This window comes from Bufo gargarizans, chromosome 4 (assembly GCF_014858855.1).
Source record: "Bufo gargarizans isolate SCDJY-AF-19 chromosome 4, ASM1485885v1, whole genome shotgun sequence".
Lineage (NCBI taxonomy): Eukaryota > Metazoa > Chordata > Amphibia > Anura > Bufonidae > Bufo > Bufo gargarizans.
In genome coordinates, this window is record NC_058083.1 from 492,244,388 (window position 1) to 492,264,568 (window position 20,181).

At 45.6% G+C, this 20,181-nt stretch overlaps 1 protein-coding gene across 1 annotated transcript in view; it reads left to right on the forward strand.

The window, feature by feature from the left end:
- STPG4 (sperm-tail PG-rich repeat containing 4) overlaps positions 1–20,181 on the forward strand; it is a 98,881-nt gene that overhangs the window by 27,161 nt on the left and 51,539 nt on the right. Inside the window, 2 exon segments of the mRNA XM_044291280.1 lie at positions 3,009–3,260; positions 10,619–10,683. Coding sequence (XP_044147215.1) covers positions 3,009–3,260; positions 10,619–10,683 — 317 coding nt within the window.

The following is a 20,181-nucleotide window of genomic DNA, read 5'->3' on the forward strand; positions in this document are numbered from 1 at the left end:
GGCAGGCGAGGCGGCACTTATGTTTTCCCACGGGGCGGGCCCCCGCCCCCTCCATCTCCCCCTCCCCTGTATTCAGCAGGGGGCGCACGTTGCGGTTTAAAAAAAAAAAACTTGCTTATATAAGTTCGGGCGGCTGGCGGCGCCCCTCATTCTGCGCCGCCTGAGTGGCTGAGGCTGAGCGCCTGCCTGCGCCTGCTGTGTGCTGTTAATGTAGCGTGGCCGAGCTCTGTTCGATCCGCGGTACAGGAGCTTTTGTTTCCTGTACCCGGCCGGACTGACAGGAAGTGCTCACTTAGTGTGCACTTCCTGTCAGTCCGGCCGGGTACAGGAAACAAATGCTCCTGTACCGCGGATCGAACAGAGCTCGGCCACGCTACACTAGAGGTGGAAAAGAGAGTGAAAAGGGGGAGGGGGGGAGGAAATAATGAGAGTGAAGGGGGGGGGGGAGAAATAATGAGAGTGAGGGGGGGAGGAGAAATAATGAGAGTGATGGGGGGGGAGAAATAATGAGAATGATGGGGGGGGAGAAATAATGAGAATGATGGGGGGGGAGAAATAATGAGAATGATGGGGGGGGAGAAATAATGAGAGTGATGGGGGGGAGAAATAATGAGTGATGGGGGGGAGAAATAATGAGTGATGGGGGGGGAGAAATAATGAGAGTGATGGGGGGGGAATAATGAGAGTGATGGGGGGGGAATAATGAGAGTGATGGGGGGGGGAGAATAATGAGAGTGATGGGGGGAGAGAATAATGAGAGTGATGGGGGGGAGAGAATAATGAGAGTGATGGGGGGAGAGAATAATGAGAGTGATGGGGGGGAGAGAATAATGAGAGTGATGGGGGGGAGAGAATAATGAGAGTGATGGGGGGGGGAGAGAATAATGAGAGTGATGGGGGGAGAGAATAATGAGAGTGATGGGGGGGAGAATAATGAGAGTGATGGGGGGGAGAATAATGAGAGTGATGGGGGGGAGAATAATGAGAGTGATGGGGGGGAGAATAATGAGAGTGATGGGGGGGGAGAATAATGAGAGTGATGGCGGGGGGGGGGGAAATAATGAGAGTGATGGCGGGGGGGGGAAATAATGAGAGTGATGGCGGGGGGGGAAATAATGAGAGTGATGGCGGGGGGGGAAATAATGAGAGTGATGGCGGGGGGGGGGAAATAATGAGAGTGATGGCGGGGGGGGGGAAATAATGAGAGTGATGGCGGGGGGGGGGGGGAAATAATGAGAGTGATGGCGGGGGGGGGAAATAATGAGAGTGATGGCGGGGGGGGAAATAATGAGAGTGATTGGGGGGGGGGAATAATGAGAGTGACGAGGGAAGGGGGGGGGGGAGAGAGTGACAATGGAGTCCCCAGAGCCAGACTGCAGCCAGAGCCAGACTGCAGCCAGAGTCCAGATCATCTTATTGTCCTGGTGGTAAGTAGACAATGCAATATGTTTATTATTTAATTGTTTAGTTATTAATACTACATTGGAAACTAATTTTCTCAGCTGGACACCGGCCGACATGCGCTGGGAGCCTCACCAGCGGTTAGGGTAGGGAAAAAGCACTGGCCCGTACGTAAATTTTTCCCTTCCCTAACCGCTGGTGAGGCTCCCGGTGCATGCGCAGTGTCGGCCGGTGTTCAGCTGAAAACATCCATCCGATCACTGCGCATTGGCCCATAGTTTTTCCCTACCCTAACCGCCGGCGAGGCTCCTGGCGCATGCGCATTCTGCTGTGAAATTTCCCTAACCTGTCGTTGTGCGCCTGCGCGATGCTGCACACCTCCTCACGTCATGTCCGGTGCGACCGGAAGTGACGAGGGTAGGGAAATCTCACGAACTAGGGAAGTATAACATTACACCGGCCTTTGGGGTGTGAGGGCTGGTAACTACTTGGTTGGATAGTCAGCCAGCCTATGCCATGATGCCAGCAACAAGCATTTTTTTTTTTTTTTTTTTTTGGGGGGGGCGCCACAAGGTTAGCTCGCACAGGGCGCCTGAACACCTAAGGCCGGCCCTGAGTGGGGCTCACCCCTCCCCCTGGTTCCAGAAGATTCCAGTTAAAGTACTTGTGAGAAGGGTGGAGGTAGGGGGCAGACATAATGTGCTCCTCTCCTTCAGACTCCAGCTTCAAGCCCTGGAGTTATCACCAAGAGACCCAGGAGATGAAAAATACTAAGTTTTGAAGGATTTGCATGGCCACAGAATCTGAGTCAGCAAGGTAACCTTGATGCATTCCAGACCCTGCTACTGCAAAAGGGATAACATGTTAAGACACCCTATGCATCCTCCAAATATTGGACACTACAGCCACGGTTGCCAAAGCACAGCTAATAAACAGAGGTCCCTCTAGCCAAGATGTGGCGCAATTTGAAGTATTTAGGTTTAGAGAATTGATCTGAGTCCAGCCCAAAAGGGTGTTGGCGTTACAGAAGAGAGCCTTGGCTTTATGGAAAGGGTGTGGCGCAAGACGCAACTGTCTCAAAGTAAGCCAACCAATAGTTGGTATAGAGTTAGACAAGTGTCTTTCCCTGTAGCACATGTATCATCCAGCCTGAGCCCCTGTGATAAATCTAGTGCGGGTCTAGACGGACGGTCTAAGCCAGGGATGGGAAAACTGCGGCTCTCCAGCTGCTGTAAAACTACAACTCCCAGTATGCCCAGTCTGCATACAGCTATCAGCCTACAGCAGGGCATGATGGGATTTGTAGTTTTACAACAGCTGGAGAGCCGCAGTTTGCCCATCACTGGTCTAAGCTTACACCATATACAGGATTAGTAAATCTGCCCAATTATTTGTAGTGTGTTTTATATTACACTATGGGTTTGCAGCTAACATCTGACCACAGAATTATTTGGGAAAAGAATAATGAAAAAACACAGCGCTAAAAAAAGTTAAAAACAAAACAAAAACGCTGTTAATTCTAAAAATGCTATGTGTGAAACCAGCCTTATATAGTCGCAGTGTCATAGGACATCAGAGTCATAAAAACTCTGTTTTTCTATCATCAGGAATCCCCTCGTCCAGGGACCTATAATGTCCGTGATTTTCTCCAAGATGCACAACTTAATCCTGTTAGGCAAACATACAGCTTCAAAGGGCAAGGACGGAAAAAACCCTTGAGCACTGCTGGATCTGGGGAAGCTTTATTACCCGGCTGCTACAAGATTCCAGAATTCAGTGATTTGGTAGAACAACTCCCACGTCTCTCTTCTTTCCGCAGCACCTCAAGAAGTGCTGCTGTCTACGGGGTGAGAGATAAGGTAAGGCAAACATTGCCATTTGGGTGCAGTCACACCGCATTTGCAGTTTTTGTAAGACGTATATCTCAGGAGATTTTAGTTCAAAGAAATCTCTATTAATGCAGTCAGGGCCGGTGCAAGGATTTTTGTCAACACAAGCGAATCGACATTTTGGCGCTCCCCCCCCCCCCCCATCATTTCACATTTCTGCCCCTCATGATTCATGTCCATTTCTTGCCCACCCATCATTTCACATTTCTGCCCCTCATGATTCATGTCCATTTCTTGCCCCCCCCATATGCTAGTATCGTAGTGCCATCCTCTCTCCCTGCCCCCTAATGTGCCAGTATCAAGTGCCTCTCTCCTCTCCCCCATGTGCCAATATCATAGTGCCATCCTCTCCCCCTGCTCCCTAATGTGCCAGTATCAAGTGCCTCTCTCCTCTCCTCCCCATGTGCCAATATCATAGTGCCATCCTCTCCGCCTGCCCCCTAATGTGCCAGTATCAAGTGCTTCTCTCCTCTCCCCCCCCCCATGTGCCAATATCATAGTGCCATCCTCTCCCCCTGCTCCCTTATGTGCCAGTATCAAGTGTCTCTCTCCTTCCCCCTCCATGTGCCAGTATCATGCGCCAATAGCCCCACCCCATGGCAGTAAAGTAACAGTCCGGTATTTAAAAAAAAACTTTTCTACTTACCTCCATGTCAGCGATGCGATGCAGCCTCTTCCTCTTCCTGTGTTCCCAGCAGCCTCTAGTGTTGAAGATTTAGCCTGTCTTTCATAAAAGCTTGTGATGGGATTCAAACCCTTGACCTTCTGTATCAAAGGCAAAGCACTTACCCACACAGCTATGACAGCTGTACAGACAGTTATTTAAAATAAATAAAAAATAAATATAAGACTTCTACTGTAGATAACTTTGATGCCTAGTGTACAACCATAAACATGATAGTTGCCCCAACACACCCAGCTCTGCTACATCCATACAGTGTGCTGGGGCAGCTGTCATGTGTATATACACTAGGTATCAAAGTTATCTACAGTAGAAGTCTTGTATTTTTTTTTTTTTTTTTTTAAAGTAACTTGGCTATACAGCTGTCATAGCTGTGTGGTTAAATGCCTTGCATCTGATGTGAAAGGTTGCGAGTTTGAATCCCAGGAGAAACTTTTCTGAAAGACATGCTAAATGAGATTTAAATTCACCAGGGTCTTGTAGCTCAGAGTGTGTGTGTGCGCTCCCTCAGCCTGTCAGCTGCGTGCCGCTCTGTGACAGAGACAGTGAGGACTGGGGGGCGGCCGGGCTGCTCGGCACACAGGCTCAGCAAGGTAAATGTAAGTTAATTGTTTTCCGCCGCGGCGCCGCCCCCCCTTCTTTGCGCCCTCAAGCAGCCGCTTGGGCTGCCTCATGATAGAGCCGGCCCTGAATGCAGTCTAGGGAAGGAGCGGACTCTCAGCATGGTTCTCTCGTAGTGCTCTGTGTACATGAGTCATATGCAGATTCTTTGCCTAAGGCCTCTTTCATATTTCCAACTCCATTTGACATTCTGGGAAAATCCACCCGTGTTTTGTCCGCGTGTCTGTGTGCCACTGCTGTTCTGTCAGCGGTTTTCACAGCAGAACATCATAATACACACTTCAGCTGCTGCAGAACATCATAATACAACCTATAGGTGCGGCAGAACCTCATAATACACACCTCAGTTGCTGCAGAACCCAATAATACACACCTCAGCTGCTGCAGAACCTCATAATACACTCCTAAGCTGCTGCAGAACCCCATAATACACACCTCAGCTGCTGCAGAACCTCATAATACACACCTCAGTTGCTGCAGAACATCATAATACACACCATAGCTGCTGCAGAACCCCATAATACACACCTCAGCTGCTGCAGAACCCCATAATACACACCTAAGCTGCTGCAGAACCCCATAATACACACCTCAGCTGCTGCAGAACCCCATAATACACACCTCAGCTGCTGCAGAACCTCATAATACACACCTCAGTTGCTGCAGAACCCCATAATACACACCTTAGCTGCTGCAGAACCCCATAATACACACCTCAGCTGCTGCAGAACCCCATAATACACACTTCAGCTGCTGCTGAGCAACATAATACACACCTCAGCTGCTGAACCTCATAATGCACACCTCAGCTTCTGCAGAACATCATAATACACACATCGGCTGTTGCAGAACCTTATAATACACACCTCAGTTGCTGCAGAACCCCATAATACACACCTTAGCTGCTGCAGAACCCCATAATACACACCTCAGCTGCTGCATAACCCCATAATACACACCTAAGCTGCTGCAGAACCCCATAATACACACCTCAGCTGCTGAAGAACTCCATAATACACACCTCAGCTGCTGCAGAACCTCATAATACACACCTCAGTTGCTGCAGAACCCCATAATACACACCTCAGCTGCTGCAGAACCCCATAATACACACCTCAGCTGCTGAACCTCATAATGCACACCTCAGCTTCTGCAGAACATCATAATACACACAACGGCTGTTGCAGAATCTCAAAATACACACCTCAGCTGCTGCAGAACCTCATAATACATACTTCAGCTGCTGCAGAACCTCATAAGACACACCTACTCTGCTGCAGAACATTATAATCCAATGCTACAGAAGACAGGCTTTGATCAGATCTGTGTGAGGAGCCTTCACCGCAGATCAGGTCATAAATGCTGAACAAGATTTTGTAGCATGCCAGACTCCATGGCCCTATGGATAGCAGCCATGGCATCCATCATATCTTATCACAGTCAAAGAGTTCCATCAGATGTTGTCATCTGTAATGTGCCAAACCTGGCACTCCCCTGATTTTCATTGTTGTGCTCCTATGACAAAGCAGAACAGCAAGACTTACTAGCACAGATGTGAACAAAGCCTAGTATACATCTCAGATGCTGCAGAACATCTTAGCGGCAATAGTACTCATCATGACCAGGCTGTTATTATGGGACATTATTCGACATTACATGACATAAAATTAGAGGGCAATACATGGAGGGGGTAAAAGAGGAGATCCCAGCATGTCCAGACTGTTATTATGGGACATTAGTCGACATTACATGAAGAGGAGTATAAGAGTAGACAACTATCACTCCCAGTATGACCAGCGTGTTAGTATGGGACACCAGTGGACAATATATGGTTGGCATATAAGAGGACAAAACTACAACTCCCAGCATGACCAGACTGTTATTATGGGGCATCAGTGGACATTACAAGGAGAGATGTATAGCAGACGAGAACTACAACTCCCAGCATGCCCATACTTTTATTATAGGGCATCAGTAGCCATTACAGAGATAGAGGTATAAGAGGAGAGAACTACAACTCCCAGTATATCCAGACTGTTATTATAGGGCATTAGTGGACATTACAGGGGCATGGGCATAAGACAACTACAATCCCAACATATCCAGAAGGTTATTATGGAACATCAGTGGACATTATAGTGAAAGGGGTATAAGAGGAGAGAACTACTACTCTCAACATGCCCAGACTGTTATTATGGGGCATCAGTGGACATTACATGGAGAGTGGTATAAGAGGAAAGAACAAGGGGGGGAATTAGTACTGTGTGGGGCTACTAAGGGGACTGGGCAGTTTTGGGCATGTATAGGTAGACACTGGGTGGAGTTAGAGGCTTGGCTTCATGCCTCAAAAAATGGGGCATCAGTGGAAATTACATGGAGAGGAGTATTAAAGGAAAAAACGACAACTCCCAGCACTACTGGACTGTTATTATGGGCTTCAAAGGGGTTGTCCGGGACCAAATATTTTTTTTTTAAAAACACGTTTACTCACAATGTACATCTAAATAAAAGTGCCTCCATATATTTTCAGCTATTTTCTCCACTTCTATGTGGCTCCAACGGTCCCCCACTCATTGTTTATATATCTGTTTATCTTTCTCTAACTTCCGGCTGCCCTGTGGGTCCTGGGGCAGCGTGGCATCAGGTGGTTACAGCTGTCTCTCTGCTCCGTTGTAACTCTGCCCCCTCATCAATATTCACCTCCATTCATTCTAAAGCTCCTTGCCCAGTGACGTCACCGGACTAGAGGGGCGGGGCTTAGTGCAATGTCGGCCAGCCTAGTTACCGCCCCTCCATCCACCTCATAAATTACTTATGCTGCCAGTGACGTCACCGGGCTCCCTGAGCAGCAGAAGAGGAAGCTTTGCTTGCCTGCAAGGGACTCGGTACGTCAATGAGGAGAAGAAAACAGTAACTTCCAGCCATGAATTTCAAAGATGAAAGCGAGGCTTCAGAAATCTGTGCCAAAGGTACTACATGCTTGTATGTAATGTGTAGGCCACACTTGTACTATTAGAGCAATATCCCCCAATCCTAGACAACCCCTTTAAGAGGACATTACAGTGACTATTAGGAAAGAATTTCAACTCCTAGTATTTGACAGCCTGTAGAGGGTGAGAACCCATTAACCTCTCTTCCACACGCAGCACAGGAGCTGCACCCCCTCATATCACATGGTGGTGACATCACACAGGTCCTTCTCCACGGTTTCTCCTCTGCACTGCTGAGCTCTCTCTCTTCCTGCACTGGTCACACCGTAATGAAATCACACAGGTCCTTCCCACCTGGTATTTTCTCTTCTGAACAGCCAGCTAGCCAAGCAAATTGCCTTTCTCCCCCATCTGTGGCGAGGTGGCACCCTTAGATAACTGCCTACCTTTGCCTATTACTTATCGCAGCCGGTTCTTCAGCCACAGATATTGCAGCTAATTGTTAAATCATTGTCTGGACAATACTGTACGGGTCATAAATTATAGATTTCTGTAGCCAAGGGTGGTTTTATATTGTTAAGAGTCAGGCTGTCAACTAGCACCAAGCTCGCGAACCTTGTCACCTTTTCTTACAGCCGGATCCCTGTGTCCTATTTCTTCCTTCACTTGGCAAATAAGAGACAGCTAATATACCTTATCCTCCGGGCTGAGCTACAAATAGCAGACACAAAGTAGAAAAAAAGGACATGGATCACACATCCACATGCCACGCATTGATCTATTGCATCTCAGCATAATAAACATGTCCTATGAGGCACCTTATATAAGTTTTGATTGAAATGCATATGCCCACTAACCACGTCAAGGTGGATCCGGTGCCAAGGGGGCTTATAGCCTAGGGATGGGCGGTTAATTAAATGATTTATGAGCTCAGCTGTCTGTGCGTCCACAGGAGGCACAGACAGCGGATTGTAATGGTGAAGCAGAGGGCCGCAGGCTCCCTGCTTCACCATTCATCATCACTCCATCCAGCATGTAGAAGAGGCCCACCTCACTATCTGACCTCAATCTCAGGAGTTACTGTGCCATCCACAGCTCTGAGGAGCAGGGCCTGGGCAGCATGTCCTGATGGCCCTGCCTCCTTACAGCTCAGTCCTGCCGTGTGGTGGGCAGCCTCATGAAGAGTTTGACACCAGCTCAGCCAGGCCTGTCTCCTAGCTCTGCCTCCCGTCTAGTGATGTCAGTAACCCCGCCCCATTGAGTGTTGCGGTACCTCAGCCCCTGGTAATGGCCAGAAGGGAGATAACGCCATTCCTGACCATGTAACTCCCTAGATGCCATGGACAATAGTGACCTCAGCATCTAAGTAGTTAAAAGACTCCCTGTCACCATCAGCCCCAATGTACCGATGCACTGCCATGGGAGATGGGGGCCACTGCCATGACTGTTTGCCTATTAGATTGTGCCAAAGACACAGCCTAATAGACTGTCGGTCACTGTTACATTAATAGACTATAATGCATTTGCATACAAGTTACTGTATACCAGTGCATTATAAAAGCGATGTCTCCGAGTGGGGTTAAAAATAATAATAATTAAATAAGTACTGCCCCAGTACTAATAAGGCACCCCTAATAGAAATAAGGCCACTCTATAAGGCACTCCTATGGAGCCTTCAGTAGTAATGCCCAACACCACTGCGCAGAATATTTATAATGTTCCCTGCAGTGCCCCCTGTAATTATAATGCCTGTCCTCTCCCTCCAGTCTTCTATACAATACAGTCCCATGTAAATAACATCACTCCTCTCCCTCCAGTCTTCTATACCATGCAGTCCCATGTAAATAACACCAGTCCTCTCCCACCAGTCTTCTATACCATGAAGTCCCATGTAAATAACACCAGTCCTCTCCCACCAGTCTTCTTCTTCATACAGTCCCAAGTAAATAACATCTCTTCCTTACAGTCTTCTATAACATACAGTCCCATGTAAATAACTTGAACCCCCTCTTTCAGCCCCTCCAACACATAGTTCCATGTAAGTAACATTACTCCTTACCCTCCAGTCCTCTAAAATATCCAGTCCCATGTAAATAACACCAGTTATCTCCCTGCAATCTTCTATAACATACAGTCCCATGTAAATAACACCTCTCCATTCAGCCAATCTAACATACAGTTCCAGTTAAATAGGGGAGGAGGTATAATGGGGAGAACCACATCTCCCAGCATTTGTCTGGCACTCACATTCATTCAATGGCATCACAGGTCTCCACTGCTGTGCGCTGCCCTTTTCTGCACTGGTCACATGATGGTGACCTCATCACAGGTCCTTCCACCACTTCCAGTGTTAAAAAGATCACATGACTGATGTCATCGCAGGTCCTTCAGCTATGGAGTATAGGCAGAACGGGCAGCAGATTCACAGTAAGTGCTAATCAATCCCCCCACCCCAATTCCTCCACTGCCCTCCACCCCAAAGTGACCTGGTTACCCTGGCAGAGGAGGGAAAAAATAATAAAATAAAAAAAAACACCTCACTGGGAAGGGCCCCTCTCTCTCTCTGGTCCCCTGTGCAGCTGAACAGGCGATATGTCCGCCCCTGGTTAGTTCGTTAGAAACATCACAACCATATAGGAAACATATATATACCTATACAAGGCTATCCAGTCATATGCAAAAGTTTGGGTATAGCCATTATCACATCACACTTTGAGGTTAATGAAATGAAATATCACATTCAATGAAGTATGACAAGTTTCGGCAAAATTCTGCATCATAAGGTCTTGATGCATACAGCAGTCAAGTGCACGGAGCCCGTCCTGCTCTGGTGTGCCACCATACATTACAGTATTATGGAGGCAATGCTCCTAGGGGAGAATACTCATTGAACACTTTTTATTTTTCTGTCGAATTTATATACAATTCCACAGGAACGCCCCCAGTATGCTTCCATATGCAATAAAAGGCATAGGGACGTGAAGAAGAAGGCTATGAGTACTATACTACGACGTTATACAACAGAATTCTATTGGTAACGAACCCGTATGATCTTCTATCTCACTCATAATCCCTATTTCATGTCTCATTTTCAGGACGTAAACACAGATCCCGGTCAGTATGATCTCAGCACTCCACCTGTAGACCATCATCAGTGCAAGTAAGTAGCAGCATACCTACTGATAACCACGTGTACACCGGAGGATCCCTGTAGTAGCACATACAATTCAATAGATTTCAGTTTTTCCTGCACTGGGGTAGGAGTTCCACCACATCCAGATCAGACACAGCTCACTTAATCAAAATATACAATACAGCCACAAGTCGTAGCGGTATAATATCGTGAGTCAGATGATTTCTACTCACAGTTTCTTTGGTTCAAACTTTCCTTCAGTTCTTTACTACCTAGCTTTCCATAGATCACAGCATATTTTCTGGTAGCCATCACAGAGAATGCAAAGTTTTCCATTCTCTTCCTCAGACAAGACATTTCTTGCACATGATAAAGGGGGCTTGACCTCGGAAACTTTGTGTCTGAAGAGGAGAGGGGAAAACTTGGAGTTCTCTGTTATGGCTGTCCGAAAATATTCTGTGATCTATTCTTATGGTGAGCACCATGGCTACCTCATGTGTTGTCTGACTAGTGATTTGTAAAGTGGTAGGACTATGTTCTGATCACGGGCATCTATGCCCCTTTTGATGCAAAACATTATCTTATTGGCCTTGGCAGCAGCTGCCTTAGTGTGTACCATTAATAACCGCCCTCTGTTTTCTATCACTCAGCCAGTTACTTACCCACATGCAGACATTTTCTCCCAGTCCGAGCATTCTCATTTTATATACTAACCTTTTATGTGGTACAGTGTCAAATGCTTTGGAGAAGTCCAGATATACGACATCCATTGATTCGCCGCTGTCAAGTCTAGAACTTACCTCCTCATAGAAACTGATTAAATTAGTTTGGCATGACCGATCCCTCATGAAGCCATGCTGATACGGCATTATTTGCCTATTTTCATTGAGGTACTCCAAGATAACATCTCTTAGAAAACCTTCAAACAGTTTACCCACGACAGATGTTAAACTTACCGGCCTATAGTTTCCGGGCTCTGTTTTTAGACCCTTTTTGAATGTTGGCACCACATTTGCTATGCGCCAATCCTGTGGAACACTCCCTGTCAGTATTGAGTCCCTAAATATCAGAAATAAGGGTCTGGCTATGACATTACCTAATTCCCTTAGGATACGGGGGTGTATGCCATCCGGTCCTGGCGATTGGTCTATTTTGATCTTTTTAAGTCGCTGTTGTACTTCTTCCTGGGTCAGACAGGACACTTTTAATGGGAATTTACTTTTACATTCTGCATGTCATCTGACAGTTTATTTTCCTCAGTGAATACATTGGAGAAAAAAAATATTTAATAGCTTTGCTTTCTCCTCATCGCTCTCTGCAACTCCCCCCTCATTACTCTGTAATACCTTCAGATTTATACTTTTTACCATTTATATAATTGAAGAACATTTTAGGGTTAGTTTTGCTCTTTTTGGTAATTAATCTCTCGGTCTCTAGTTTAGCTGCTTTTATTAGTTTTTTTTACATATTCAATTTTTTTCCTATAGTTTTTCAGTGCTTCCTCGCTGAGGAACGCCTCTGTGTTAGAATATACTGTCGGATCTGAGTTTTCACGAAGTGAAAACTCAGCTCTGAAAAAACTGTATGCAGACGGATCTGCGGATCCGTCTGTGCTAAAGTAGCCTACGGACACGGATCACGGACGCGGATGGCAATCTTGTGTGCCGCCGTGTTTTTTTACAGACCCATTGACTTGAATGGGTCCGTGAACCGTTGTCTGTCAAAAAAATAGGACAGGTTATATTTTTTTGATGGACAGGAAACACGGATCACGGACACGGATGACAAACGGTGCAGTTTCCGAGTTTAACGGACCCATTGAAAGTCAATGCGTCCGCAGAAAATCACGGAAAACTGAACAAAGGACACGGATGCACACACCGGTCGTGTGCATGAGGCCTTAGGCTCATGCACACGAACGTATTCTTTTTCTCTTCCGTTTTTTTACAGGTTTGTATGCGGAGCTATTCACTTCAATGGGGCTTGAAAAAACAGATATGACTCCGTGTGTATCCCATGTCTGCATATCCTATTCTTGTCTTTTTGCAGACGAGGACAGGCATTGTTACAATGCCTGTCCTTGTTACAATGCCTGTCCTGCAAAAACAACGGATGCAAAACGGACGTCAAACAGATGTCATCCGTTTTTTTTTTGCAGATCCGTGTTTTGCGGACCGCAAAATATATACGGTGCATGACCCCTTAGGGTGACGGATTCTAATTTACTGATGTGGCAATGGAGGACAAACCTAACAACATTCAGAATCAAATCCCGGTTTTACTGCAGTTAGCTTCAATATCCCTGTCAGCGCTCATGCACATGGCCGTTGATCAACTGTTCCTTGCATTGGGTACCGCAATTTGCAAATTCCACAGATGGATCGAGACCACTCCGTAGTGCTTCTGTGGGGTTCGTGCCTCCATTCCGCACCGACTAGGAATGAGCGAATCGACTTCGGCTCCGTACAGTATTAGAATGTATTGGCTCCAATGAGCCGAAGTTATTACGTTAGTCTTGCGAAACTTTGCGTAATAACTTCAGAAATTAATTTCTACTGTAAAAAAACATTTCCCGAACTCGGGTACGGTTCCAAGTGGTACATTACAGTATTCAAACAAAGTATTATGCAAATCGACTTTGGATGTTTCATCCGAAGTCGATTCGCTCATCCCTAACACTGACCTTCCGGATTGCGGATCCATTCAAGTGAATGGGTCCGCATCCGTGATACATGGTGCAAACGACCGGGGCCCACATATTGCAGACCCGCTGTTTGCGGGCCCAAATACGGGCACAGCCAGGCAACAGCCGTGTGCATGAGCCCTCATACACAGCGCCCAGGAAGCTGAGATATGAGGAGCTGTCCGCCGGGGTGCTTTATGCTGTAGAGCTGCTGTGTACAAAAAAAGAAAATATTCAATTTGGTGCACCTGCTTCCAGACCCCACACTCTTCATTAACAAGCTGCTAATTTATGCTGCAAAGTATTATACAGCAATGCAGCTCGTGTCCTAAAATATAATGAAACACCGTAGAGGTGATTGCGGCATCCTGCCGTTCTCCAGCTGTCGCCGGCCTCCGCTATAACATTTGGCTGACGTTTCCAGCCACAAAAATAAAGTTGAAATAAATTATCATGCTATACCAATAAAGAAAACCAAGAATTTCTTTCATTTCAAGTTAAAGGGGTTGTACGGGAGTAGAAAAGCGCCATACCTGGCCACAGGTTGTGTATGGTATTGCAGTTCAATCCCAATGTGCTGACGGTTTTGGAAGAAAACACGCTATGCTTTTCTCATTATATACAATCCCCTTTTAGGTATTTAAGGAAATTTATTTCAGGTCTTTGGCAACCAATTGGATTAATGGTGTCAGTTTCAGAGTTTTCATTTTAATTTTTTTAAACATTTTTTAATAAAGCTAAGACCTGATTGCTGTGATAGGAAACTGTCCTATTTTTGCATTGTATTAGGCCCCTTTCACAAGAGCGATTTTTCCATGTGGGTGCGATGCGTGAAGTATATGCATAGCACCCGCACTGAATCCTGACCCATTCATTTCAATGTGGCTGTGTACATGAGCATTTTTTTTCACGCATCAGTTGCGTAAAAAAATGCAGCATGTTCTATATTCTGCATTTTTCACGCAGTCCTGGCCCCAATGGGGCTTCAGTGAAAAACGCATTGCATCCGGATAAAATTCGTATGCAGTCCGGATGTAATGTGTTTTTCACTGGTGGTTGCTAGGAGATGCTGCTTGTAAACCTTCAGTTTTTTTTCACATGCGTGAAAACACATCAAAACTGATTGCACCCACTCGGAAAAAAACTGAACGCAATTGCAGACAAATTTGCTTGTTAAATGGTGCGAGTTTCACTGAACGGATCCTGAACGCATCCTGATACAATCTTTATCGTTCGTGTGAAAGAGGCCTTAGGCCTCATGCACACGGCAGTTGTTTTGGTCCGCATCCGAGCCGCAGTTTTTGTGGCTTGGATGTGGACCAATTCACTTCAATGGGCCCGCAAAAGATGCAGACAGGACTCCGTGTGCTGTCCTCTTCCATTGCTCCGTTCCGTGGCCCCGCAAAAAAAAATATAACACGTCCTATTCTTGTCCGCGCTTTGCGGACAAGAATAGGCAGTTATATTAAATGAACGGACGCCATCCGTGTTTTGCGGATCCGCGATTTGCGGACCGCAAAACACACAACGGTCATGTGCATGTAGCCTTAGTTATAATAAATCTCCCCCAACTGAATAATTACTTCCAAAACTTAACATAGTTGCATATAATTATAAAAACATGACTGTTCTCTTCTGAAAACAGCGTCACACCTGCCGCGAGGTTGTGTATGGCATTGCAGCCCAGCCCGATTCACTTACTCCCAGCCATTTTGCTATAATCAATCCAGAGCAGGAGCTGTTCAATACTCAGGGTCACTAGATGATGTTGCCCTTAGTTAGGGGAAAATAAAACTAGGAACGGATTCCCTTTAAACAGATTGTCTCTGGTTTAGAAGACCCATTTTAACCTCTTCCCGACATAAGCCATACATATAAGATGGTACCCAATCCTGTTACACAGCAGACACACAGCAACAGTGTTGATGATCAGAGACAAATCCGATCACAGACATGTAACCCCTCAGATACCATGGTCAGTTGTGACCACAGCATCTGAGGGGTCATATAGCAGGCTGCTCCCATTAAGTGGAGCCGTTCAGTATGTATGGCAGCTGGGAGCCTTTTGATGGCTCCCAGTACTTGTTATAGCAAAGTTCCTATTGAGTGCGGAATAGGTACACAGCAAGTTTCCCATACACTGCAATTGTAAACCATTTTACATATATATATATATATATACAGTACAGACCAAAAGTTTGGACACACCTTCTCATTCAAAGAGTTTTTTTTATTTTCATGACTATGAAAATTGTAGATTCACACTGAAGGCATCAAAACCATGAATTAACACATGTGAAATTATATACATAACAAAAATGTGTGAAACAACTGAAAATATGTCATATTCTAGGTTCTTCAAAGTAGCCACCTTTTGCTTTGATTACTGCTTTGCACACTCTTGGCATTCTCTTGATGAGCTTCAAGAGGTAGTCACCTGAAATGGTCTTCCAACAGTCTTGAAGGAGTTCCCAGAGATGCTTAGCACTTGTTGGCCCTTTTGCCTTCACTCTGCGGTCTAGCTCACCCCAAACCATCTCGATTGGGTTCAGGTCCGGTGACTGTGGAGGCCAGGTCATCTGGCTCAGCACCCCATCACTCTCCTTCATGGTCAGATAGCCCTTACACAGCCTGGAGGTGTGTTTGGGGTCATTGTCCTGTTGAAAAATAAATGATGGTCCAACTAAACGCAAACCGGATGGAATAGCATGCCGCTGCAAGATGCTGTGGTAGCCATGCTGGTTCAGTATGCCTTCAATTTTGAATAAATCCCCAACAGTGTCACCAGCACACCTCCTCCTCCATGCTTCACGGTGGGAACCAGGCATGTAGAGTCCATCCGTTCCCCTTTTCTGCGTCGCACAAAGACACGGTGGTTGGAACCAAAGATCTCAAATTTGGACTCATCAGACCAAAGCACAGATTTCCACTGGTCTAATGTCCATTCCTTGTGTTCTTTAGCCCAAACAAGTCTCTTCTGCTTGTTGCCTGTCCTTAGCAGTGGTTTCCTAGCAGATATTCTACCATGAAGGCCTGATTCACACAGTCTCCTCTTAACAGTTGTTCTAGAGATGTGTCTGCTGCTAGAACTCTGTGTGGCATTGACCTGGTCTCTAATCTGAGCTGCTGTTAACCTGCGATTTCTGAGGCTGGTGACTCGGATGAACTTATCCTCCGCAGCAGAGGTGACTCTTGGTCTTCCTTTCCTAGGGGCGGTCCGCATGTGAGCCAGTTTCTTTGTAGCGCTTGATGGTTTTTGTGAACGCACTTGGGGACACTTTCAACATTTTCCCAATTTTTCGGACTGACTGACCTTCATTTCTTAAAGTAATGATGGCCACTCGTTTTTCTTTACTTAGCTGCTTTTTTCTGGCCATAATACAAATTCTAACAGTCTATTCGGTAGGACTATCAGCTGTGTATCCACCTGACTTCTCCACAACGCAACTGATGGTCCCAACCCCATTTATAAGGCAAGAAATCCCACTTATTAAACCTGACAGGGCACACCTGTGAAGTGAAAACCATTTCAGGTGACTACATCTTGAAGCTCATCAAGAGAATGCCAAGAGTGTGCAAAGCAGTAATCAAAGCAAAAGGTGGCTACTTTGAAGAACCTAGAATATGACATATTTTCAGTTGTTTCACACTTTTTTGTTCTGTATATAATTCCACATGTGTTAATTCATAGTTTTGATGCCTTCAGTGTGAATCTACAATTTTCATAGTCATGAAAATAAAGAAAACTCTTTGAATGAGAAGGTGTGTCCAAACTTTTGGTCTGTACTGTATATATATATATATATATATATATGTATATATATATATATATATATATATATATATATATTGTGGGGATTCACTCTGGTAGTTGGGATAAGCGGGGGCAGTACAGAGGCAAAGTACAAGTTCATAATTCAAATGTCCGTGTTTATGCACACATAAGGTCAAACAAAAAACACTCTTTGCAGGGTTGGTGTTTGTCCACACCAAATAGAAAGTTCATGCATAACAAAAAGCGTCACTTTGTTGGTGGTTCTGCCTCTAGCAGTCTAAATACAGGCTTTAGGTGGCCTGCTCTCCCAACACACGAGTCTCAGCTTTTTAGCCCAGCACATGGCTTAGGTCACAAAACACAGAGCGTTCCCTGCTGCTGAGCCCAGCTGCCTTTTTAAGGATAGCCAGGTGCTGTCAAAACCCGGCCTGGAACGTGGGAAGTAGTCACCCACTCAGCACTTTGACTACTCCCATTAAGAGCCGCCCCGGATCAGCTATTTACAGCCATACTAAATAGCAAAAGTGTCAATCAGCATTAGCTGCCGCTGACACATGAAAATACCGGTTCTTACTTCTTTGGTGCATCCAAAATAAACACACTATTAAAACATAAAAGCATGTATCCCATATGGTGTGCACCATAATGGAAAATAATAAAAAATGGCTGAATCACCTTTTTTTTGGTAGCTTTGCCTTAAAAAAAATTGATTTGCAGATTGATCCACAAAATAAGATCCCTTACACATTTCCATAGATGGAAATACAAAAATGTTATGTATGTCAGAAGTTTTTTTTTCTTTTTTTTATATGTAATCATAGTGACCCACAGAATAAAGATAAAGGGGGGATATATCATGCCCTGCTTTCCAGAATTCAAGCTTCAAAAATTCATAAAATAGGGCTCTTGCTACATTGAGATCACTTAAGCAAACAATTAGCGGCTTTTTGCATTTTTTCACTACCCACTCCAGTTTTGAAAAATTGGGTGGGAAAGTGGGCATGGCATCTTATTAGTTTTACTGTAGATTTATCGCTAGAACTTTTTTTAAAAGTTGCAAAAAATTCTCACTGCAATAGGGGTGAAAGTTTAGAAAACTAGAGTAACATTTCTAGACTAAAGTGGTAGGTTTAAAGGGAATCTGTCACCAGTTGCCTCCCTATCCACCTGGGGTATTACATTCCCCCTTACTTAAAACCAACCCGTCCTCGGCTTGTGCTTAGGTTGTGTTCTAACGTACCCAAGGAAGATTAAAGTTCTGCATAAGAACCTACATGGACTGACATAGAGACGGCTACCACTAGATTCCTGCCCGTATGAGTAGGGTGTCTATTCACAGTTTGCCCTCTCGGTATAACTAGTAAACCAAAAAAGATACTGCACTAAGCGCTCAAATACTCCACACAGGCCTGGGCCAGAGTCGTATATGGAGCGTGGGGGTGTCATGTACTGTAATCCCTCCAAGATACTATGAGATGGCCGCATATAGAAGGGTGGCTTCATCCTGTAATCCCTTCCTAGCACCAAGGCCTTATAAAAAGATTTTCGCACGATCACCTTGATGACTAAACAGGTAGCTAAACATACATATCCATAAGGCTGCACACTAAGCCGTAGAACACACCAAAGTACGAGGAGGAGCCGGTTCTCTCCCAGAACTCCGAGGGTTAATCCCTCTACACACACATTTTTAGCAGCAGGGTTACCATTGACGTTGTTAAACCTGCTTGTAACTCTACATTGACGTCCTCAGAGGCAGTCCATATGAGCTAGAAAGTAAGGTGCTAGCTATCTGGCTAACTACATTAAGTCCAGAGTCCATTTAAAAGTGCAAAGGTTCACAGTGTTGTACCTGTAAAAGAGTACATACAATGGGCTAAATACTTGAACGTTGCTGAACCTGTAAAACAGAAGTGCAAAAATACTGCAAATACATAATGCAATAACACAGTGCAATCAAATTCACATTGGAGTCTTTTCCTTTAATGCTGGCGGATCAAGTGCACCAAACTGAAAAAAAAAAAAGTAATCAAACTTACCTCCTCCATTTGCTCGAGACGGGCTGGCCGCTGCCATCTTGCTTGAAGATCTCGGCCGAAATCCTGTGTGGCGCGAGATTACATCATCACGCCGGCCGGCGTGATGATGTAATCTCGCGCTGCACGGGATTTCGGCCGAGATCTTCAAGCAAGATGGAGGCTGGCTGCCCGTCGCGAGCAAATGGAAGAGAGGTAAGTTTGAATTTTTTAGTTTTTTTATACTATTTCAGGTTAAATCGATTCACTAACACGAAGCACGAAGAAATTCGGCTTCTAGGCGAACCAAATTTATTCTGAAATTCAGATCGAATTCCACTTTGTGGGATTCGATTCGCTCATCTCTAAATAGAATGGAAGCAATTATGATGAGAACCCTTTGAGCAAAATGGGGTTCTCGCTTAACCTGTGAAGGGGGAGAAGGGATTGGGCGCTGACATGCGCAACTTGGAGGTATTTTCTGCAGATGGGGGAGTCCTGACAAGCATGTCCATATTGATGAGGGCCAAACAAGGGCAACAAAACAAACAAAATGGCCAACAAGTCCTCACCCTTCAAAAAAAAGGCCATTATGTGGCTCCCATTTGTCCATGATTTTTCTCTTTTAGATGCAATAGAGGAGCTCCTTAGAGGAGGTATTGAAATTCCTCCTCGCTGCTGGAGCTGCTGAACGACATTAGAGGGCGCTCCTGCCTCTTGTAGGCCAAACTCGCTGCCATGGTGGTGCTCCGCTGACCTCTAATGGAGGACTGCGGTAGTGACCGGGTGGTCACGCTGGCTATGGTGGCAGGGGAGCTCGAGATCTCTGGCTGTAGGGGCTGTGGCCAAGGGATCTCCAGTGGTGTTGATGGAGAACGGTGCCCTCTTACTGCGTCCGATGTCATCTTCCATGGTAACTGGAAATTGGGTGGTAGGAAAAGGCGGCGGTTGACAAGCATCCCAGTGTACTAAAGGGGGGCGTGGGGGGCAATCCACCCTGGTTGTCGGCTCTTAGGGGGGTGCCAGAAGCAATGAGCGCTTCTATCAATACA